Raw genomic sequence first — 24,541 nt, forward strand, 5'->3', positions numbered from 1 at the left:
AGCTGACCTCATGTTGTTATGCCCCCCCCCCAGCTGACCTCATGTTGTTATGCCCCCCGCCCCCAGCTGACCTCATGTTGTTATGCCCCCCCCCCAGCTGACCTCATGCTGTTATGCCCCCCCCCCCCCCCCAGCTGAACTCATGTTGTTATGCCCCCCCCCCCCCCCCCCCAGCTGACCTCATGTTGTTATGCCCCCCCCCCCCCCCCCCCAGCTGACCTCATGTTGTTTATGCCCCCCCCCCCCCCCACCAGCTGTACAACGCCTTCGTGATGTCGCAGGACGAGCTGCCAGCAGGAGCGTCTGGAGGGCCGGCGCGTCGGCGGCGGTGCTGGACCAGATCGTCCAGGAGGTGGAGAGCAAAGCCCCGGTCCTCCGCCGCCAGAAGGACGAGTACGAGAGTCTGCAGCAGAGCATGACCTCACTCTGCACCCGTCTGGAGGGGGCTGGGAAGGTGAGGGGGGGGGGGGGAGACCTCACTCTGCACCCGCCTGGAGGGGGCTGGGAAGGTGAGGGGGGGGGGGGGGACCTCACTCTGCACCCGCCTGGAGGGGGCTAGGAAGGTGAGGGGGGAGGGGGGGGACCTCACTCCTGCACCAGGCTAGAGGGGGCTGGGAAGGTGAGGGGGGAGGGGGGGGGACCTCACTCTGCACCAGGCTAGAGGGGGCTGGGAAGGTGAGGGGGGAAGGGGGGGGACCTCACTCTGCACCAGGCTAGAGGGGGGCTGGGAAGGTGAGGGGGGGGGGGGGGAGACCTCACTCTGCACCCGTCTGGAGGGGGCTAGGAAGGTGAGGGGGGAGGGGGGGGGGGACCTCACTCTGCACCAGGCTAGAGGGGGCTGGGAAGGTGAGGGGGGGGGGGGGGGGACCTCACTCTGCACCAGGCTAGAGGGGACTGGGAAGGTGAGGGGGGGGGGGGGGGGGGGGGGAGACCTCACGCCGGCGTGCACACAGGGCCGTTGCGTTGCGTCGTTCTGGCGCAACCTGGTGGGATGGACTTGACGTACTTCAACGTGCGATGCAGACGCAACAACGAATGTGAATGGGAAATTGTCCGAAAACTATCAATGATTTTAGACGATCGGACGCCAGCTGTCAAAACCAGGCTTAAATGTTTGAAACATTTGGCGCTCATGAACATTATAAATAGCCTTGATGACTGTCTCTGATGCCAAGATGAGACCTATATGCTGTTTGCCTGCTCGCATAAACCATTGATTGTACCGAGAGCAATAGCTAAACTGACAGATCACTAGATGAACAGCTATGCCTATAGCCGACTGATTATATTTTAAGTTGTAATGTTATAACGTTATGTACTTATTAAGGCTGCCACGATTAGTCGACTAGTCACGACGACGTCGACTACCAAAATCGTCGCCGACATATTTGGTAATCGCCGTAGTCGCATGTTTTTTTGGAGCTGAAATAAGCGTTTTTTTTTTTTTTTTTTTTTTTTTTTTTTTTGCCTAGCACCAGGGGAGCCCCCCACCCTCCCAAATGTCGTTGTTTGGTACCTGTACTATATCAATGACAATAAAGACCATTCATTTCATTCGATAAGCATTCGTTTTTCTTCCCTGAAGCTGCCACTGGCTAGCGTCTCCCAGTGTCTTTGATGTACATGCGCAGTGTCGGTCATCCGGGGCACACGTGACTTCCCCGGAAAAACAAACAGAGAAATGTCTTCCTGTCCTCGTACCTCTAAAGTGTGGGAGCATTTCAACCACAACGTTGAAAAAAAGAATGTAAAATGTAAAATTTGCAAAGCTGAACTCGCTTATCATGGCAGCAACGTCTATAATGCTCGAGCATCTAAAAAGGAAGCACGTCTGTGGCAGATGACGAGGAAGACGATGGCTCGTCTCGGTAAGCTAGTTAGCTTGTTATTGGCTAACGATATCGTTACGTTAAAAGCCTTCTTACATTATTTTACGTTGTCATCAAAGCGATACTTATCAAATAGCTAAAAATGTTGTCTTAACGTTACAGTGCGAAGAAGGCGCGTTCTACTATGAGATGAGTGAAGCAAAGCAAAACTTTTGTACTCTGTACAAGTATTTATTTTTGTTTTTGTATTCTTTTGGTTGCCTAGTGCCTAGTCTACCTCATTTTACTCAGCAGTGTGCACCCTCTACTACTCTTTACATTACATTACATGCAAGTGATGCCAGAAATAAATCTGCAAAGTTCATTAAAATATCTATTTTTGAGTGAACAATCATTTTAATTGTCTTTATTTTTAGTAAGCACATACCTACAACAACAACTAACAACTTCAAGCTAAATTTAGAAGCTGATTTAGAAGATGATAGCTAAATAAAAGCGATTGAGTAATTGTGCGATAAGCTGTAATTTATGATCCGATTAGTCGACTAATCGTTAAAATAATCGGTGACTAGTCGACTATGAAAATAATCGTTTGTGGCAGCCCTAGTACTTATAACGTTATGTACTTATTCCAGTTGTGCTTGGCTGTATGTGAATGGGAAATTGTCCGAAAACTATCAATGATTTTAGACGATCGGACGCCAGCTGTCAAAACCCGGCTTCTGACTATTTGGTAGGGCTTGCTTACTAGCTAGCTAACGTTCACTAATGTTCAGCTATGGTTCTATGATTAAATAAAATTAACAAATGCCAGGTTTGTAGTTAAGGTAGTTAACGTTCATGGTTAAAACTAGCTACTGTTACGTTAGCTTTGCTAGTTAGCCGAGGCGAGAGCTCCGGGCAAGAAACTACTTCCGGTTGTTTTGACGGATCCAACGCAACGCAAAAGCTGACATTTTTTGACTGATTGCCGCACCCTGACGGTCAAGAAACTCAATGCAGAGCAACGCAACTGATCAACGCAACGGCAACGCAACGGCCCCATTGAGATGAATGACTGATGAATAACTTCCGGTGCAACGCATCGCAACAGCCCTGTGTGCACCCGGCGTCACTCTGCACCCGCCTGGAGGGGGCTAGGAAGGTGAGGGGGGGGGGGGAGACCTCACTCTGCACCCGTCTGGAGGGGGCTAGGAAGGTGAGGGGGGGGGGGACCTCACTCTGCACCCGTCTGGAGGGGGCTAGGAAGGTGAGGGGGGGGGGGGGACCTCACTCTGCACCAGGCTAGAGGGGACTGGGAAGGTGAGGGGGGGGGGGGGACCTCACTCTGCACCAGGCTAGAGGGGACTGGGAAGGTGAGGGGGGTGGGAGACCTCACTCTGCACCCGTCTGGAGGGGGCTAGGAAGGTGAGGGGGGGAGGGGGGGAGACCTCACTCTGCACCAGGCTAGAGGGGACTGGGATGGTGAGGGGGGGGGGGGGGGGGGGAGTCCTCACTCTGCACCAGGCTAGAGGGGGCTAGGAAGGTGAGGGGGGGGGGGGGGGGGGGGAGAGACCTCACTCTGCACCCGTCTGGAGGGGGCTAGGAAGGTGAGGGGGGGGGGCGGGAGACCTCACTCTGCACCTGCTTGGAGGGGGCTAGGAAGGTGAGGGGGGGGGGGACCTCACTCTGCACCAGGCCAGAAGGTGAGGGGGGGGGGGGAGGGAGGGAGGGAGGGAGGGCGGGAGAAAAATTGTGTGTCAGTGAAAGGTGTGTCCTCTGGTCCGAGCCTGGCATTGAAGTCACCCAGAATTAGGAAGTTGTGAGCCGGGACTTAACGGACCGCTGTTGCAAGGTCAGGGTCAGGGGTTGGGGTCAGGGTCAGGTCCTCATAGAATTTCACCTCCTCGGCTAGTGCCTCGTTGGTGGGTGAGTACACTAGTTGTTACTGGGTTGCCATCCCACTACTATGACAGTTGTTACTGGGTTGCCATCCAAGTCTACGATAAGGATCCTGTTGGTGTGATGGTGTCACAGTACAGAAGTACTGTGCTTCATCGATTTCAAAAAGGCATTTGACTCGATACACAAAGGCCCAATGACGAAGATACTTTATACATACTTTATAGATACATCAGCCTGCTCTCCGACCACTTGGAGCAAGCACAGGAGCTGTGCAGAGTGGAGATAGTGTGCCAAGGTTGGCCTTGGGCTAAATGCCAAGAAAACCGAGGTAATCACCTATAACATCCTCCCGGACTATCCACCTCTAACAACAACAGGAGGCATTGCTCTGAAGGATATTCAAATAAACTGGGCTCATGGGTCAACTCGTCCTAGCAAGACCTTAAAGTGAGGAAAGTACTGGCGAGCTAGCCAGATGAATGGAGGATCAGGAAAAGCTGCGTAACCCTAAGTCCGCTTTTAATCCCACGGTTATACCGAAAACCGCGGTTACATTTGGGGAAGGGTTCGACGGTTTCACATGTATCTGTTTACTAATTGTGTGTGTGTGTGTGTGTGTGTGTGTGTGTGTGTGTGGTGTGTGTGTGTGTGTAGGAGATCCACGGCCTGCAGAAGGAGTCGGACGAGGCCAACCGGCGCTGCGCCGCCCTGGAGAGAGACAAGCAGGCGGTGCAGACGACCCTGGACGACACCGCCCAGCAGGTGACCTTTAACCCCTGACCCCTACTGAGACTACCAACCAGCAGGTGACCTTTATCCCCTGACCCCTACTGAGACTACCAACCAGAAGGTGACCTTTAACCCCTGACCCCTACTGAGACTACCAACCAGCTCAGTGGCCTTGTGGTTAGAGTGTCCGCCCTGAGATTGGAAGGTTGTGAGTTCCATCCCCGGCCGAGTCAAACCAAAGATCCTGCTTGACACTCAGCATTAATGGTTGGATTGGGGGTAAGACCCAGCGACATACCAGCATCATGTCCAGGGGGTAAGACCCAGCGTCATGTCCAGGGGGTAAGACCCAGCGACATACCAGCCTCATGTCCAGGGGGTAAGACCCAGCGACATACCAGCCTCATGTCCAGGGGGTAAGACCCAGCGTCATGTCCAGGGGGTAAGACCCAGCGTCATGTCCAGGGGGTAAGACCCAGCGTCATGTCCAGGGGGTAAGACCCAGCGTCATGTCCAGGGGGTAAGACCCAGCGTCATGTCCAGGGGGTAAGACCCAGCGACATACCAGCCTCATGTCCAGGGGGTGTACTTGTACATCAAGCTGCCTCACGCTATGGAAACAGGAGATAGGCTCCTGCCCCCTAAGGGCCGTTAGGCTCCAGAACCATCTTACTACTGAGACTAGAGGACAGGTCTCAGGTTGTTTTAGGGTCAAAGTGCGTCCTCCTCAGCCCAGGGTTAGGGTCAAGGTCAGGGTTAGGGTCAGAGTGCGTCCTCAGCCCAGGGGGAACGTCGGTGCACCACAAGGCTCCATTTCAGGCCCAACTTTGTTGTGGTTGTCCTGCTCCTGTAGACGGGTCTGACCTTCCCTAACCATCATGACTAACCCCCCCCCCACACACACACACTCAGCTAACCCCCCCCCCACACACACACACTCAGCTAACCCCCCCCCCCCCACACACACACACTCAGCTAACCCCCCCCCCACCACACACACACTCAGCTAACCCCCCCCTCCCCACACACACACAGAGCTAACCCCCCCCTTCCCACACACACACACAGCTAGCCCCCCCCTCCCCACACACACACACAGCTAACCCCCCCCTCCCCACACACACACAGCTAACCCCCCCCTCCCCACACACACATACAGCTAACCCCCCCCTCCCCACACACACACACAGCTAACCCCCCCCTCCCCACACACACACAGCTAACCCCCCCTCCCCACAGGTGCGTGTCCTGCTGGTGGAGGTGGAGCAGGCGCGGGGGGGCCAGGGGGCAGGGAGCCCCGCCCCCCCCAGGGAGGACGTGAGCTCAGCCGCCATCAGCAGCAGCTCTGAGGTCATCAGCCAGCGCCAGGTGGTGTTCCGCAACGTGGAGGAGCTGCAGCGTCAGAACCAGAGCCTTTTGGGAAGGCTGCGGGCGCTGGGCGAGCAGAGGGAGAGAGAGCAGAACGACACACACGCCGCACGGTAACCACCCTCTAACCACCCTCTAACCACCCTCTAACCAGCCTCTAACCAGCCTCTAACCACCCTCTAACCCAGCCTCTAACCAGCCTCTAACCACCCTCTAACCAGCCTCTAACCAGCCTCTAACCAACCTCTAACCCAGCCTCTAACTAGCCTCTAACCCAGCCTCTAACCCAGCCTCTAACCAGCCTCTAACCCAGCCTCTAACCACCCTCTAACCCACCCTCTAACCACCCTCTAACCAGCCTCTAACCCAGCCTCTAACCACCCTCTAACCAGCCTCTTACCAGCCTCTAACCACCCTCTAACCACCCTCTAACCACCCTCTAACCACCCTCTAACCCACCCTCTAACCACCCTCTTACCAGCCTCTAACCAGCCTCTACCCAGCCTCTAACCAGCCTCTAACCACCCTCTAACCAGCCTCTAACCACCCTCTAACCACCACTAGAGGGCCACCCTCTAAACACCACACACAGGTGGTAGGGTTAGCAGGTTCAACTGCTATGGCGAAGAGCAACGGGGACAACGGACACTCCTGGCGTGGCCCTCTAGATAGTGGAAAGTAAAAACAACAACTTGACTTGACACATGGTGTGTGTGTGTGTGCAGGGTGTGTGAGTTGCAGCAGGCGGTGGACCAGGCTAAGCAGCAGCTGGAGGCAGCAGTGCAGCAGGGGAGGCAGCAGAAGCAGCTGGCCGACAGCAACGCCCGCCAGAGAGACATGTACCGCATCCTCCTGACCCAGAGCACAGGGTTTAAACTGCCCCCAGGACACCAAGGTAACCAGGGTTTAACCTTCCCCAGGTAGCTAACCCCCAACCCTAACCATAATCTGTGTCTGACGTGTCTCTCCTCTCCCCAGGCCCCGCCCAGGACTCTGGCCCCGCCTCCGTCACCACACGCTCCGCCCCCTTCAGACCTGCAGACTCCAACCAGGCCACCGCCCAGGCCAGGGCCGCACTCAAACAGGTCTGACCCTGACCTCTGACCCTGACCTCTGACCCCTAACACCCTATACCACCCACGGCAGGGCCGCGCTCAAACAGGTCTGACCCCCTGACCCATATCACCCTATACCACACATGGGGCTTTCACACCGCCAAGGAACCGTTCCCAAGGACCCTAACCGTGTGTGGTGGACCCTAAGCTGTAAGGGTTAGGGGTTAGCACGTTCAACTGCTATGGCGAAGAGCAATGGGGACAACGGACACCCCTGGCGTGGCCCTCTAGATAGTGGAAAGTAAAAACAACAACTTGACTTGACACATGGTGTGTGTGTGTGTGTGTGTGTGTGTGTGTCTGTGTCTGTGTCTGTGTCTGTGTGTGCAGGTCAGTGATGCGTTCAGCGTGTATAAGAGGGAGAAGGGGGAGAACGACCGGCTGATGAACGAGACCAACGACCGTCTGAACAAGCAGCTGGTGGACCTCACCTCCCAGAATGCAACACTCACCTCCAGACTCTCCTCCTCTACCAGACGGTACTGACCCCCCCTACCCCTAACCTCCCAGAATGCAACACTCACCTCCAGACTCTCCTCTGCTACCAGACGGTACCTCCCCCCCTCTGACCCCCCCCTAACCCTGACCTCCCAGAATGCAACACTCACCTCCAGACTCTCCTCTGCTACCAGACGGTACCTACCCCCCCCCCCCTGACCCCCCCTACCCCTGACCTCCCAGAATGCAACACTGACCTCCAGACTCTCCTCTGCTACCAGACGGTACCTACCCCCCCTACCCCTAACCCTGACCCCCCCAACACACACACCCCACTACTAACGATAACTAAATCAAAAAGGGAGTTCAATAAAAAGCTTCAATAACCCTTCCTCTCTCCACACACACACACACACACACACACACACACACACACACACACACACACACACACACACACACACACACACACACACACACACACACACACCACACACACACACACACACACACACCCCCCCAGCTATGACATGCAGCAGGACAGCGTGGGCGCGTACAGGAGGGAGGTCGATGCACTGCAGGACAAGACAAACAAGATGGCCGCCACCGCCCAGCGCCACGAGAACATCATCCACACCGTGACACATGACCTCCGCGCAGCCAATGAGAAGCTGGCGACGGCTGAGGTGAGGGGGAGGGGCGGGGCTACTACACATATAGAACACCAACATGCTAACTACACATATAGAACACCAACATGCTAACTACACATATAGAACACCAACATGCTAACTACACATGACAGTCCTGTGCTTTTCAACACGTCCTAAAACATACGTTTGTTTACAAGCCAGGTGTCCCTTACCTGTCTCAGGGTTAGGTTAGGTGATGAAGGTGATGAGGGTTAGGTGAGGAAGGTGATGATGGTTAGGGTTAGGGTCAGGTGATGAAGGTGATGAGGGTTAGGTTATGAAGGTGATGATGAGGGTTAGGTGATGAAGGTGATGAGGGTTAGGGTTAGGTGAGGAAGGTGATGAGGGTTAGGTGAGGAAGGTGATGATGAGGGTTAGGTTAGGTGATGAGGGTTAGGTGAGGAAGGTGATGATGAGGGTTAGGTTAGGTGATGAAGGTGATGAGAGTTAGGGTTAGGTGATGAAGGTGATGATGATGATGAGGGGTTAGGGTTAGGTGATGAAGGTGATGATGAGGGTTAGGTTAGGTGATGAAGGTGATGATGATTATGATGAGGGTTAGGTTTAGGTGATGAAGGTGATGAGGGTTAGGGTTAGGTGATGAAGGTGATGATGATGATGAGGGTTAGGTGATGAAGGTGATGATGAGGGTTAGGTTAGGTGATGAAGGTGATGATGATGAGGGTTAGGCGATGAAGGTGATGATGAGGGTTAGGTTAGGTGATGAAGGTGATGATGAAGGTGTTGCAGGTGCGGGGGGAGAACCAGAGGAAGGAGTCGGCCCTGCTCAGGGCAGCGGAGGAGCGTCTGGTCCAGGAGAAGGTTGCGGTGCTGACCCAGCAGAGACACCAGCACCTGCTGCTCACCAACCTGCAGAGCATACAGGTACCCTGGGTCTAACTGACCCCTACCCTGGGTCTAACTGACCCCTTCCCTGACCCCTAACCCTGGGTCTAACTGACCCCTACCCTGGGTCTAACTGACCCCTACCCTGACCCCTAACCCTGACTCCATAACCTCCTGCTGACCAACCTGCAGAGCATACAGGTACCCTGGGTCTAACCCCTGTGTGTGTAGGTGGCGTTGGAGAGGTCGGAGGTGGAGGGGCGTCAGCGCCAGACGGAGGAGCGGAGGCGTTTGGAGGCGGAGCTTAGCGGCCTGAAGACCAAACTGACCCAGGAAGTAGAACAGAGACACGCGCTGGGACGCAGCCTGGATGTACGTCACATTTACACACACACACACACACACACACACACACGCACACTACATCATCCCTCTCTCCTCTCCTCCTCATCCCTCTCTCCTCCTCAGGCCCAGCTCCTGGAGGCTAATAAGCAGCTGGAGGCCCAGAATGCATTGCACCAGAAGACCAAGGAGCTGCTGCGCGGCGCTGAGCAGCAGGTGGCGACGCTGAGGCAGCAGATCAGCTCCTCAGAGAGCCCCGCCCCCAACCAGCCCTCCACCAATCCCAGGGCTCCGTTCAGAGCCTCACCCAGAGGTAAAGGCGGTCTCTCTGATCCTGTGGTCTAAACACTTCAGCCCTCTAAGTTTGCACGGTCCAGAGAGCCAGGTGTTCAGGCTGAGGAGAAGTTACCTCTGTCAGCAGTGGGTGGCCTAACCCTCACCCTCAGATGAGTGTCTCAATCTTAAGCTTGTCAAGTCTGTTGAGAAGTTTCATAAAATCACGTGTCAAGTCTAGTGAGCCCATTTGACATTATCGGTTGATCCGACGTGTAATACGAGACGCTTTGTGGCGATGTGTGACGATTTTCAGACATTGTCTCTTCCATAAATGTTTTTATTTCTGAGGCCGTTAGGTTAGGAAGACAGTGGATATGTAATTCTTCTGATTGAGTCTCCAATCAACAAGGTATCTCTACTGGCCTCTACTGGTCACCTCAATGCTGGAACAATATACAGAGAATTGACTGTGTGTGTGTGTGTGTGTGTGTGTGTGTGTGTGTTTGCAGTCCCAGCCCCGGCCCAGGTCAGCCAGGTGGAGAGGGAGCTGGCGGAGGCTCGCGCGGCCGTGCGGCAGGCGGAGGGTTTGACCTCCGACCTCAGAGAGAGGCTGAAGAATGTCACGGCCAACGTGGACCAGTACCGCTGTGTGGTGCTCAGCCTGGAGGACAGCCTGAACAAGGAGAAACAGGTAGGAGGAGGGGGGGAGGGGAGGGGAGGAGAGTAGGAGGAGGGACTAACGTGGACCATTTCCTGATTGGCTGGACGTTCTGCTGAGATTTGACGAGTCAGGCTTTAGACCCCTGTATGTTGCCCTGGTGTTAATCTCTCTCCCTCCCTCCCCCCCTCCCTCCTCCAGGCCAGGGGGCCAGTGGAGGCGGCTCTGAAGGAGTCTCAGGAGGTGCAGCGCCACCTAGAGGCCAGACTGCTGCAGGCGGAGAGAGACAAGCAGACCCAGCAGGACGAGAGGCGCAAGGCTGTGGACGCTGTGGAGAAACAGGTACGACACTGGTGATGTTAGGATCGACTGTGTCTGCCCTTGTCTAAATGTAAGGTATCCTATGGTTGATACATGGTGACAGGTGTGTGTGTGTGTGTGTGTGTGTGTGTGTGTGACAGGTGTTGGAGCTGCGTCGCAGCCTGCAAAGCGTGCAGTCGGAGCTGCAGGACGCAGGAGACAGAGCTGCAGCTGCAGTCGCTCAGCAGCAGACGGCCACGCAGGACAGCCTCACACAGGTAACCCCTGACCCCTCCAGACCAGGCCTAACCCTGACCTCAGTGTTACGCAGACGATATTCAACTGTACACCTCATTTAAGCCAGATCATACCGACAAGTTGTCTGCTCTATTTGACTGTCTGACTGCTGTGAATCATTGGATGGCAAACAGCTTCCTCCAGCTGAAGGCAGAGAAAACAGAGGTTCTTATTACAGGTTCAGGTAAAGTCACCCTCTCAACAACAGTGAGGTCTAAGCTCAGAAACCTTGGTGTTATTTTCGTTATTTCGAGCAAATGCACTTTGACCACCACATCAGGTCACTGACACGTACCTGTTTTTTTCCATCTGCGCAATATTGCTAAAGTTCGGTCTGTGGTTTCCCACGCAGAGTTGGAAATGATCATTCATGCTTTTGTATCATCCCGCTTGGACTATTGTAATTCCCTGTTCACCTGCCTCGACACATCCACCCTGGGCCGGCTACAAATGGTCCAACATGCAGCTGCAAGGCTGTTGACTAGGTCCAGAAAGTCATGTCATATTACTCCCATCTTAGCATCCCTACACTGGCTCCCCATCACAGATAGAATTCAATTTAAGGTTCTGGTCATCACCTACAGAGCCTCCATGGTCAGGCAGCTGCCTACATCTGTGACCTACTGCGTCCTTACAGCCCCAGCAGGTCTCAGGTCCTTTGACCAGGGTGTGTTGGTTGTCCCCCGTGCCAGACTGAAGACCCAGGGTGATGCAGCATTCCAAACCGTGGCTCCCAGGCTCTGGAATGCTCTACCCTGGGATCATAAATCAGCGGTCTCAGTCCAGGCTTTTAACAGCTCAAGATGACCTGGCTAACAGGCTAACCCCAAAAGCCTCCTGTCTTTTTGCCTCTTGTATTATTTGTATTTGCTATTACTTTTACTCTTTAATTATGTTTTTATATATGTAAAGCGCTGTGTGATCCCTGGTCTGTGACAGGTGCTGTAGAAATAAACTTTACTGACCTCTGACCCCTGCAGACGCGCCTAGCCTCTGAGGCGCAGGGCCGGTATGAGCGGGAGCTGCTGCTGCACGCGGCGGACGTTGAGGCGCTGCAGACGGCCAAGCAGAGCGGCCAGCGGGGGGCAGCAGAGAGCCGGGCGCTGGAGGAGCGCTGCAGCAGCACCACCGCAGAGCTGCAGCAGAACAGGACCACCTGGACCCAGCAGGAGACCAGGCTGAAGGTACCTGACCTTTAACCCCTAGCCCTAACCCTAACACAGGACCACCTGGACCCAGCAGGAGACCAGGCTAAAGGTACCTGACCCTGACCTCTCTTAACCTTTAACCCCTGCCCTCTGACCTGCCGTCCTGTAGGAGGAGGCTTCCCAGCAGCAGAGGAGGGGGGAGGAGCTAACCCTGACCTTTAACCCCTGCTCTCGCCTGTAGGAGGAGGCTTCCCAGCAGAGGAGGGGGGAGGAGCTAACCCTGACCTTTAACCCCTGCTCTCTCCTGTAGGAGGAGGCTTCCCAGCAGCAGAGGAGGGGGGAGGAGCTAACCCTGACCTTTAACCCCTGCTCTCTCCTGTAGGAGGAGGCTTCCCAGCAGCAGAGGAGGGGGGAGGAGCTAACCCTGACCTTTAACCCCTGCTCTCTCCTGTAGGAGGAGGCTTCCCAGCAGAGGAGGGGGGAGGAGCTAACCCTGACCTTTAACCCCTGCTCTCTCCTGTAGGAGGAGGCTTCCCAGCAGAGGAGGGGGGAGGAGCTAACCCTGACCTTTAACCCCTGCTCTCTCCTGTAGGAGGAGGCTTCCCAGCAGCAGAGGAGGGGGGAGGAGCTAACCCTGACCTTTAACCCCTGCTCTCTCCTGTAGGAGGAGGCTTCCCAGCAGCAGAGGAGGGGGGAGGAGCTACAGAGGCAGAACGCTCTGCTGCACCAGCAGCTGGAGGCTCTGGGAGACAAGATGGCCGCCGCGGCGCAGCAGAAGACGGCCAGGGAGGGCCTCAACCTCTCCTTCACCGAGGAGGGCAAGACCACGGAGCAGACCCTGCAGATCCTCAGGTAGGGACTTCCTGTGTGTCTGGCTGACTTCCTGGGTCCCTGGCTGACTTCCTGTGTGCCTGACTGACTTCCTGTGTCCCTGACTGACTTCCTGTGTCTCTGGCTGACTTCCTGTGTCCCTGACTGACTTCCTGTGTCCCTGACTGACTTCTTGTGTCTCTGGCTGACTTCCTGTGTGTCTGGCTGACTTCCTGTGTGTCTGGCTGACTTTCTGTGTCCCTGACTGACTTCCTGTGTCTCTGGCTGACTTCCTGTGACCTTGACTGACTTATGAAGGGTCCCTGACTGACTTCCTGTGTCCCTGACTGACTTCCTGTGTCCCTGGCTGACTTCCTGTGTCCCTGACTGACTTCCTGTGTCCCTGGCTGACTTCCTGTGTCCCTGACTAACTTCCTGTGTCTCTGGCTGACTTCCTGTGTCCCTGACTGACTTCTGAAGGGTCCCTGACTGACTTCCTGTGTCCCTGACTGACTTCCTGTGTGTCTGGCTGACTTCCTGTGTCCCTGACTGACTTCCTGTGTCCCTGGCTGACTTCCTGTGTCCCTGGCTGACTTCCTGTGTCTTTGGCTGACTTCCTGTGTCCCTGACTGACTTCTGAAGGGTCCCTGACTGACTTCTGAAGGGTCCCTGACTGACTTCCCGTGTCCCTGACTGACTTCCTGTGTGTCTGGCTGACTTCCTGTGTCCCTGACTGACTTCCTGTGTCCCTGGCTGACTTCCTGTGTCCCTGGCTGACTTCCTGTGTCCCTGACTGACTTCTGAAGGGTCCCTGACTGACTTCCTGTGTCCCTGACTGACTTCCTGTGTCCCTGACTGACTTCCTGTGTCCCTGGCTGACTTCCTGTGTCCCTGACTGACTTCCTGTGTCCCTGACTGACTTCCTGTGTCTCTGGCTGACTTCCTGTGTCCCTGACTGACTTCTGAAGGGTCCCTGACTGACTTCCTGTGTCCCTGACTGACTTCCTGTGTGTCTGGCTGACTTCCTGTGTCTCTGGCTGACTTCCTGTGTGCGTGTGCAGGTTTGTGCGGCGTGAGAAGGAGATCCTGGAGACGAGGCTGGAGGTGGCGGAGGCGGAGGCCCTGAGACACACCCTGCAGGGACAACACCAGGACAGAGACATCAGAGAGCTGCAGGACACACTCAACACTGAGAGGGACAGACTGCAGGTGAGGAGGGGGGAGGAGGGAGGAGGGGAGGTAAGTAGAGAGGAGGAGGAGGAGGAGGGGAGGGAGGAAAGGAGAGATGGGGGAGGGAGGGAAACAGTGTCCACAGTGTGGGCCGACGGCGGCCATGTTTGTAGTTCCTCTGCTGTAACTGTCTGTTCCCTGGTCAGCTGACCCTGAGGACCCTGGCGGGGCAGGAGGAGCGGCTGAGGAAGGCGGAGAACGCCAGCGGCCTGCAGGAGCAGAACAAGACCCTGAGGAGCGCCGCCCAGAGGCTGGAGGCTGAACTACAGCAGGGCCAGGCCAAGGTACACGCACGCACGCACAGGCCAAGGTACACACACGCACGCACGCACAGGCCAAGGTACACACACGCACGCACGCACAGGCCAAGGTACACACACACGCACGCACAGGCCAAGGTACACACACACGCACGCACGCACAGGCCAAGGTACGCACGCACGCACACACACACACACACACGCACAGGCCCAGGCCAAGGTACACACACGCACGCACGCACACACACACACACACGCACGCACGCACAGGCCAAGGTACACACACGCACGCACGCGCCAAGGTACACACACATACGCATGCACGCACAGGCCAAGGTACACACACGCACGCACGCACAGACCAAGGTACACACACACACGCACGCACGCACAGGCCAAGGTACACACACGCACGCACGCACAGGCCAAGGTACACACACGCACGCACGCACAGGCCAAGGTACACACACGCACGCACGCACAGGCCAAGGTACACACACACAAGCACGCACAGGCCAAGGTACACACACACAGCTGTAGTAGACCCTAACCCTGACCTCTGACCTCAGGCCAGGAGGCTGGAGGCTGAGCTGGGGCGCCTCCAGGCCACCGTAGTAGACCCTAACCCTAACCCTGACCTCTGACCTCAGGCCAGGAGGCTGGAGGCTGAGCTGGGGCCCGTCCAGGCCACCGTAGCCCGGCTGACCCAGAGGACGGCGGCGCTGCAGGCCGACAACAAGCTGCTGGACGACGACAACAAACGCCTGAAGGCCCGAGCACAGGTACTACTACACTACACTACTACAGGTAGGGGTGGGCATCGACGATCGATAATTGATCGATAAGGATCTTGGTCGATCACAAAATAAAACATTTGGTCGATCACACAAAAAAAAAAAAAAAGTTTTACCTACAGGTGTAGAGCACAGGTAGGGGGGGGGGGGGGCGCGTGTAGAGCACAGGTAGGAGTGGGGGGGCGTGTAGAGCACAGGTAGGGGGGGGGGGGTATAGAGCACGGGTGGGGGGAGGGGGGTGTAGAGCACGGGTAGGGGGGGGGTGTAGAGCACAGGTAGGGGGGGGGCGTGTAGAGCACAGGTAGGGGGGGGCGTGTAGAGCACAGGTGGGGGGGGAGTGTAGAGCACGGGTAGGGGGGGGGTTGTAGAGCACAGGTAGGGGGGGGGGCGTGTAGAGCACAGGTGGGGGGGGGGGGGTAGAGCACAGGAAGGGGGGGGGGGGGCGTGTAGAGCACAGGTAAGGGGGGGTGTAGACCCCAGGTAGGGGGGGGGGCGTGTAGAGCGCAGGTAAGGGGGGGGGGGTATAGAGCACAGGTAAGGGGGGGGGTGTAGAGCACAGGTAGGGGGGGGGGGGTGGCGTGTAGAGCACAGGTAGGGGGGGGGGGGGGGGGGGGGGCGTGTAGAGCACAGGTGTGGCTGTGGCGCAAGAGGGAGAGCCGCCGTCTAATGATCGCGAGGTTGGCAGATCAGTGGTTCGAGCCCCGGCTGGCCACATGTCGAGGTGTCCTTGGGCAAGACACTGAACCCCAAATTGCTCCCAGTGAGCAGGCCGGCGCCTTGCATGGTAGCTTGCCGCCATTGGTGTGTGAATGTGTGTGTGAACGGGTGAATGAGAGGCCGTTGTAAAACACTTTGGAATACGGAGCTATAAAAGTCAGTCTGTTTACCACTTTAGGAGAGGGAGGCGCAGGTCTAACTGTGTGTGTGTGTGTGTGTATGACAGCAGAGGGAGGTGCAGCAGAAGGAGGTGGAGGTGGAGGAGGGGAGGAGGCAGCAGGAGGAGAAGGAGGCGCAGGGCCGCAGGCTGCAGCAGATGACTGAGGAGACGGCCAAGATGAAGGCTGAGCTGGCCAGGTGAGCCTGACCCCTGTCCATGACCCTGACCCCTGATACTGTCCATGACCCTCAGTGTTTCCTCCAGGAATTTTTTCATTGGTGGCGGATAGCCCTGACCGCGCGATATTTTTTCGCGTGCACGCGCGTTTTTTAAATTTATTTTTATTTTATTTATTTTTTTAAAACAACCACCTCATTTCAGCCGAAACTAGAGGATGGCCAAAAAAATAATAATGAATATACAGAATATAAACTTGTGACTGACAGTCACATACACACACACAAAGATCATCAGCTATAATATAATACGAAGTAGGCCTACATGAGCACAAAAGCGGCTAACGTTACTGATTAACTGTTTACTGTAGTGCAGAGAGATGGTAGTCGTAGGCGGCGTATCAAATGACAAATCTAAACGTTTAATGAAGGACATGAACGATTGTCAACAACACACTCAAGCAGTAAATAGAACAGTCTAAACAACTTGGGTACTACGCACTCAACTGCGGACGGAACAATACTCTCAACCTATAGTTCCGTGCGTGAATTATGTCAGCCCACCACATTACAGAAGTAAAATCACAGTCAGATGGAGCATTCGGTAAACAGCTGAGTATCAGCTGAGTTAAAGAAAACAAACTCTTACCTTTGATGACACCCACATCAGCCCTGTTTTCCCGTACTTCTCCCGTGTGTCTCTGAAGGTCCAAATGTTCCCTGAATTTTAGCTGCATGTTTTTCCAGCATGTAATTCCGTTGTCAATAAAAAAATTGTCTCCCCTTCTTTTCCCCTTGACAATCCTGTGTCGTTGCTAAAGTGACTATAAGATAAGAATAGTTTTTTGACTTGCTAATGTCTGCTGATACACCAACACAGCTAGCCGATGCTGATGGCTCTCCCGCTGTAGTTGTAGTTGTAGCTGGTGGTGGTGGTACCCCGCCATAAACGCTGTTAGCTGATACACCACCTAGCTTCTTTGGTCCTGCCAGCCATGCAGTTTCGGGTCGCTCATAGCCACTGCTAGCTTCAGCAATGTTTGAAGTGTCTGGGACATCTTTTTTCTTGAAAAATCCATCCATCTGTCGCTGTTTTCGTTTAATTTTTCGAAGAAGCTCTCTGGACTGCAGCTGCTCCCGCGTTAGCATTAGCATCCATTTATTCTTCTCCCTTCTCACCGTCACGAGCTCAAATGACACTTGTCGGCCGATCTAACTCTTAACACTCACTTACAGGACTTCTGACACCATGTCGTGTTATTCTATTAAACATACACGTGAGTCCTTCTGTATTTCAATGTAAGTGTCTTTATTTTAACTCGCTCTGTAAGCTCTACAATACCGGTCTCTTGTTGTCTCGTCGTAACCTGCCCACCTGACCTGGGGGGTATTCCATCAACGTCGCTAAAGGAAAATCCTGGCTTATTTTTGATAACTCTCGCGAGACCTATCAGAATATGCCTGGATATTTTTAAGAACTCTCGCGCGATTTATCAGACTAAACCTGGATTTTCCCTTTAGCGATGTTGATGGAATACCCCCCTGATGTCACTACGGTGGCCTGTACACAATAACAATAATACCACAGTTCACATTTAGACCAATCAGGAGCCCTTGTGTCACGTCGTCAACTGAATGTCATTAATCTGATTTTGGATCAGCGGTTAGAGAGAGATGGGCGTGGATGTAGGTGCACTTTTAGTCAACATCCATTATAGCGCTGATCTAGGATCAGATATATTTTAATCAGCTAAAATGTTCAGATTTTTTTTTTTTTGAGAACTTTTATTTTTATTTTTTGGGAGACTGAATCAATTCGTGGCGGAGGAAATTCATTCGTGGCGGCCCGCCACCAATAAATGCATGTAGAGGAAACACTGACCCTGACCCCTGTCCATGACCCTGACCCCTGACCTGTCCATGACCCTGACCTGTCCATGACCCTGATGCCTGTCCATGACCCTGACCTGTCCATGACCCTGACCTGTCCATGACCCTGACCTGTCCATGACCCTGATGCCTGTCCATTACCCTGATCCCTAACACTGACCCCTGTCCATGACCCTGACCCCTGTCCATGACCCTGACCCCTGTCCATGACCCTGACCCCTGACCTGTCCATGACCCTGATGCAGGGCTCGACAGTGCGACTGTTTTGGTCGCATTTGCGAGTGAATATATTTCTGTGCGACTTGGAAATACATTCAATCGCACCAGTGCGACTAACTGCTGAACTACTGTCATGCGCAGTCAAACCTATGTGTATAAGCGATGAGGGAATGAAAACAGTGAACAGAAACGCGTGTCGCAGAAATGCTTCACGCGACTCCTATATGCGCTTAAAATGCGCATAATGGGTATATGGAATACAGCTCTCATAGTTCGTAGCGCTGTGTTTTGTTAGCCGGTAGCTGCTAGCAGTGGTTGCTTCCGGTTTCATTACGAAGAGGTTAACCCTATATGTGCCTGACGTCTAACATTCAAATGACTCTAACTTCATCTTTTTTCGGATTTCAATGTATGACACATCATTTGAAAGCTTATGATCCGTAGTTCCAATCCACAACACGTCACATTTGAAAGTGTTTATGTAATTGTTTTACATTTGAAAGTGTTTTGTTTATATATATTTATATTATACAATTTACCAGTCATATTCTGGAATGTGTCTAAATGTTAAAGTTCCATTTTCATTGTGCTACTGAAATTCTTGGTGTGCTACTACATTTTTCAACATGGTAGCACAGTGCTACCTGGGGAAAAGGTAAGCGTCAAGCCCTGCCCTGATGCCTGTCCATGACCCTGATCCCTAACACTGACCCCTAACCCCTGATCCCTGTCCATGACCCTGACCCCTAACACTGACCCTGACCCCTGTCCATGACCATCACCCTGACCCGTAACACCTGACCCTGATGGTGTGTGTGTGTGTGTGCGTGTGTGCAGGGCCAGTGCGTCGGCCAGCAGCAGTGCGGGGCAGCTGGCCAGCCTCAGGGAGGGCAGCGCCAGGGTCACCTCAGAGAGAGACGCCCTGAAGGCCGACCTGGACGCCCGCAACCTGGAGCTACTGGAGAAGAACAAAACCATCACGCAGGTCAAGAAGATCGGACGCCGCTACAAGACCCAGTACGAGGAGCTGAAAGCCCAGCACGACAAGGTGGGTAGTGTGTTTGTGTTTGTGTAAGCCCAGCACGACAAGGTGGGTAGTGTGTTTGTGTTTGTGTAAGCCCAGCACGACAAGGTGGGTAGTGTGTTTGTGTTTGTGTAAGCCCAGCACGACAAGGTGGGTAGTGTGTTTGTGTTTGTGTAAGCCCAGCACGACAAGGTGGGTAGTGTGTTTGTGTTTGTGTAAGCCCAGCACGACAAGGTGGGTAGTGTGTTTGTGTTTGTGTAAGCCCAGCACGACAAGGTGGGTAGTGTGTTTGTGTTTGTGTAAGCCCAGCACGACAAGGTGGGTAGTGTGTTTGTGTTTGTGTAAGCCCAGCACGACAAGGTGGGTAGTGTGTTTGTGTTTGTGTAAGCCCAGCACGACAAGGTGGGTAGTGTGTTTGTGTTTGTGTAAGCTAAGGCTGCCACGATTAGTCGACTAGTCACGACGACGCCGACTACCAAAATCGTCGCCGACATATTTGGTAATCGCCGTAGTCGCATGTTTTTTTGGAGCTGAAATAAGTTTTATTTTTTTTATTTTTTTATTTTTTTTTGCCTAGCACCAGGGGAGCCCCCCCTCCCAAATTTCGTTGTTTGGTACCTGTACTATATCAATGACAATAAAGACCATTCATTTCATTCGATAAGCATTCGTTTTTCTTCCCTGAAGCTGCCACTGGCTAGCGTCTCCCAGTGTCTTTGATGTACATGCGCAGTGTCGGTCATCCGGGGCACACGTGACTTCCCCGGAAAAACAAACAGAGAAATGTCTTCCTGTCCTCGTACCTCTAAAGTGTGGGAGCATTTCAACCACAACGTTGATAAAAAGAATGTAAAATGTAAAATTTGCAAAGCTGAACTCGCTTATCATGGCAGCACGTCTATGATGCGCGAGCATCTAAAAAGGAAGCACGTTGTGGCAGATGACGAGGAAGACGATGGCTCGTCTCGGTAAGCTAGTTAGCTTGTTATTGGCTAACGATATCGTTACGTTAAAAGCCTTCTTACATTATTTTACGTTGTCATCAAAGCGATACTTATCAAATAGCTAAAAATGTTGTCTTAACGTTACAGTGCTAAGAAGGCGCGTTCTACTATGAGATGAGTGAAGCAAAGCAAAACTTTTGTACTCTGTACAAGTATTTATTTTTGTTTTTGTATTCTTTTGGTTGCCTAGTGCCTAGCCTACCTCATTTTACTCAGCAGTTTGCACCCTCTACTACTCTTTACATTACATTACATGCAAGTGATGCCAGAAATAAATCTGCAAAGTTCATTAAAATATCTATTTTTGAGTGAACAATCATTTTAATTGTCTTTATTTTTAGTTAGCACATGCCTACAACAACAACTAACAACTTCAAGCTAAATTTAGAAGCTGATTTAGAAGATGATAGCTAAATAAGAGCGATTGAGTAATTGTGCGATAAGCTGTAATTTATGATCCGATTAGTCGACTAATCGTTAAAATAATCGGTGACTAGTCGACTATGAAAATAATCGTTTGTGGCAGCCCTAGTGTAAGCCCAGCATGACAAGGTGTGGAGTGTGTTTGTGTGTAATAATAATAATAACTTACATGTATATAGCGTCTTTCAGGGGACCAAGCTCGCTTTACAGAGATACAAAAAACCGTCAGGCAAACAAAAACAACAGCAGAACTAGGGGCCGAAGGCCTTGGTGAACAGGTGGGACTTGAGGGACGTTTTAAAGCCGTCCAGGGTGGGGGGGATGTTGCAGATCACCACAGGGAGAGAGTCCCAGAGGGTGGGGGGCGGCAGGGAGAGAGTTCCAGAGGTTGGGGGGGCAGGGAGAGAGTGAGTTCCAGAGAGTGGGGGGCTGCCACACTGAAAGCTCTGTCCTCGAAGGTTGGCAGGTTGGTGCGGGGGGTGGCAAGCAGACCCATGTCTGAGGACCGCAGGTTTCGGGGAGGGACGTGGGCGGAGGAGGTCGGATAAGTACTGAGGGGAATGGAGGGACTTGTAGGTGAGGAGGAGGATTTTGTAGGTGATGCGGGACTTGACCGGAAGCCGGTGGAGGTGGGTGAGGGTGGGGTTGATGTGCTGCCAGGGCTTGGTGTGGGTGAGAACCCTGGCAGCTGAGTTCTGGGGCCTCATTTATAAAGCTTTGCGTACCTACGCACCTTTGCAAAGCAAGAACATTTACGTCGCCAACATTCGGATTTATAAAACGGTGTGCACGCCAGTGGAATTTGCAAGTTCCACGCCTGCGTCCAATCAACTCTGTTGCACACGTGAACGAGCGTCTTGTCCCACCCCTTTTGACGCCCATAGTTGCCTATAATAAAATAATAACTTTTTATTTCTATGGCACTTTTCCTGCAAACGTTGCATATAAATGGTCAGTCAAACGGCCGACAGAACGCCGAAAAAAAATACTTGTCACCCAATCAGTAAATTTCCGCGCAACGAACGTTCTCGCCAGACCATATACAGTATAACATGTCCCAGACTGCATCGACATCGGAATCAGTTTAAACGTGATTCGTCCTACTGTTTATCTTATTATTTATGATAATGTCATAACATCCAAGTATTGGTATAATATGTATAATAATTACAGATCCAATATGATTCCCGATTAAACTACAACATTTGAGAGGTTGTTTTGCAAAAACAGATACCTCGCTTTGTAGTTATTATACTAAATCATTTCTCTTTTAGATTAGATTAGATTCAACCTTATTGTCATTGAGAAGTACTAAGACAAGGAAACGCAGATGCATTTCATGCTCGTCGCTCCAGACCGAGGGCGATTGATGGTTATTTTGTCTTTCTGTCATTTTCAAATAATCGCACAACAGTAACAAGCTGCTTGCTGATGGTCTTGTAGCCCATTCCAGCCTTGTGCAGGTCTACAATCTTGTCCCTGACGTCCTTATACAACTTTTTGGTCTTGCCCATGATGGAGAGGTTAGAATCTGATTGATTGATTCTGTGACTTGCGTACGTACATGCGTACGTAAATCCTCCCGCAAATTTGGGATTTATAAAAAAGGAACTTGGCGTGAAACTGTGCGCACCTCTAAGCACACTGGGACCCATGCGTACGCATAGTAACTGGAGAAATGAGCAACTGCGACTCCGCTGGCAGAAGGATGAAAGAGGAGAAACGCTTTGAAATGAATACCATTTCCACCGACATAATATTGCCTCTCACATATTATGAAGGAGTGCACACAAAGGATACGTGCACACTCAGTGTTTCCTCTATATGCATTTATTCGTGGTGGGCCGCCACGAATGAATTTCCTCCGCCACTAATTGATTCAGACAGTCCACTTTGATTCAGGCTGCGCAGAAAGGCAGCGAGTTATTATGACCGGAGAACAGAAAAAAAGCAGATTGAAGCTAGATTTAGGCCGCTTCCAGACCAACATTTCGTTATGATTTAGGGCGTAGTTATTTACAATATGTTACAATGTTGCAATTAACCTCGTCGTTTGTGTTCGCACTGCAATCGAGACTGAATCGCTCTCAACAGGCACGCGGCGCGAGGCGACGCGCTTTCAAAACAGTTTTGTGATTGGTCCGAATTTAGCGGGACATTTGGATTTCTCTTTTAGCCCGTCGCCGGTGCCTTTAATCCCGTATCCTAATCGAAAATGCAACATCATCAGCGATGACTGGGTTATTGCATTTACTGCTGTTCTCTGGTTCATGTTCTTATACCAGTGCTCAGTATAGAGTATTTTAAATGAACATTCGTAATGTAGTCTAGTCTCTGATGTTCATGGTCAATTAAATCAGCCTATTTTGTGAAACAAATAATGTTCCCGCTAATGGGTTAACCGAGCATTCTCGCACCTAACGTTCAAGCACCTAGCTTCGAACTATTCATAGCAATAAGCGCGGGGCAAAAATAATCTATTGCCTCTAAAATCACCACGAACAGAACGGCGGAGGTACGGGTAAGCAGGGCTCATGTTGGTGTCCTCAAAGGTAAGAGTTGGTTTTCTTTAACTCAACTGATAGCATTACCTTGCTGTTGTTGTTTACCGAATGCTCCATCTGACTGTCACACTGTGATTTTACTTGTGTAAACAGTTAATGAGTAACGTTAGCCGGTTTTGTGCGTGTACTGTACACTGTACTCTCATGTAGGCCTACTTCGTATTGATCTTTCTGTGTGTGTGTGTGTAATGCGCGTTCCTCATGTTCCGCAGTAACAGTAATGTACGTCTTCATAAGGGTAACGTTCCCGATAAGTCCAATGATTGCAATATCCATACAGTGAAGAACATGAACAGGCCCACTGTAGACAATTGAATATCATCCCCAAGTAGGCCTACACCCCATCCCTATGTATACGGACTACGAAAACTTTAAGCGCACATATTACTGAACTATCTATTATTACTAGTTGCATCACTAGTGTATCCTGTCTTAGCTGTAATATTGTCACCTTTATCTTGTATTATGCCTATTGCCTTATGTCTTGTGCTGCCATGTCAGGAACCGAAGCCTACGAATTTTACTCTCTTAAATGTAACGTAACAATAAACTTGAAACATGCTTGGCTTTTCTACAATGCAGGTTAGATGACGAACTGCATTTCCTTGTGACAACCTTGGTACTTGTCAATGACAATAAGATTGAATCTAATCTAAAAGAAAAAACATGATTTAACATAATAAATACAAAGGGAGATATGTTATAGGCCTACAGTTTAATCATATTTAATTGAATCTGTAATTATTAAACAATACTTGAATGTTATGAAATGTATTATCATAAATAATAGGGTGAACACGTTGTCGATACAGTCTGGAACATAGATATTATAGAGTTTCATATTGTTATGTGTTCGTTAAGCGGAACTACTGCGCAGAAATTGAGTGGGTGAAATTTTTTTCGCCTTCTGTCCGGCATTTAACTGACCAATAATAGGCAAAGCATGGGTGTTAAAAAGGGTGGGGCGAGACGCTCGTTCCCGTGCGCAACATTTAGGGTTGATTGGGATAAAGGGAAGCAGGTGTGGGAAGAGTGGCCCGCAAATTCCACTTGCGTGCGGTGCGCGTGCACTTTTATAATTCAGAATCCAAATGTTCTTGCTTTGCGTACGCACCGAAACTCTCTTCTCTCGTCTATATAATATCTATGTTCCAGACTGCTTCAACAACGGAGTCAGTTTAAACGTGATTCGTCCTACTGTTCACCTTACTATCTATTCATGATAATACATGTCAGTGTTTCCCCTACCATTGCCTTGGGAGGGCGGGCCGCCCTCCCAACGGAACCCCCGCCCCCCCAAGAAAGAGGAATTATTACTGACGGAGACACCAAACATCTGACAAGCAGG

At 52.1% G+C, this 24,541-nt stretch overlaps 1 protein-coding gene across 1 annotated transcript in view; it reads left to right on the top strand.

Moving 5' to 3' along the window:
- LOC308162451 (nucleoprotein TPR-like) overlaps positions 1–24,541 on the top strand; it is an 83,289-nt gene that overhangs the window by 21,780 nt on the left and 36,968 nt on the right. The window contains exons 11-30 of the mRNA XM_080536603.1: positions 298–454; positions 4,368–4,475; positions 5,682–5,923; positions 6,536–6,705; positions 6,789–6,895; positions 7,256–7,404; positions 7,887–8,049; positions 8,806–8,940; positions 9,133–9,273; positions 9,370–9,556; positions 10,029–10,210; positions 10,379–10,519; positions 10,639–10,755; positions 11,755–11,958; positions 12,587–12,774; positions 13,794–13,941; positions 14,109–14,246; positions 14,873–15,004; positions 15,960–16,090; positions 19,016–19,226. Coding sequence (XP_080392729.1) covers positions 298–454; positions 4,368–4,475; positions 5,682–5,923; positions 6,536–6,705; positions 6,789–6,895; positions 7,256–7,404; positions 7,887–8,049; positions 8,806–8,940; positions 9,133–9,273; positions 9,370–9,556; positions 10,029–10,210; positions 10,379–10,519; positions 10,639–10,755; positions 11,755–11,958; positions 12,587–12,774; positions 13,794–13,941; positions 14,109–14,246; positions 14,873–15,004; positions 15,960–16,090; positions 19,016–19,226 — 3,151 coding nt within the window. The remainder of the gene's footprint in view (positions 1–297; positions 455–4,367; positions 4,476–5,681; positions 5,924–6,535; positions 6,706–6,788; positions 6,896–7,255; positions 7,405–7,886; positions 8,050–8,805; positions 8,941–9,132; positions 9,274–9,369; positions 9,557–10,028; positions 10,211–10,378; positions 10,520–10,638; positions 10,756–11,754; positions 11,959–12,586; positions 12,775–13,793; positions 13,942–14,108; positions 14,247–14,872; positions 15,005–15,959; positions 16,091–19,015; positions 19,227–24,541) is intronic.

Source organism: Nansenia antarctica (assembly GCF_963989245.1).
Source record: "Nansenia antarctica genome assembly, chromosome: 7".
NCBI classification, from domain to species: domain Eukaryota; kingdom Metazoa; phylum Chordata; class Actinopteri; order Argentiniformes; family Microstomatidae; genus Nansenia; species Nansenia antarctica.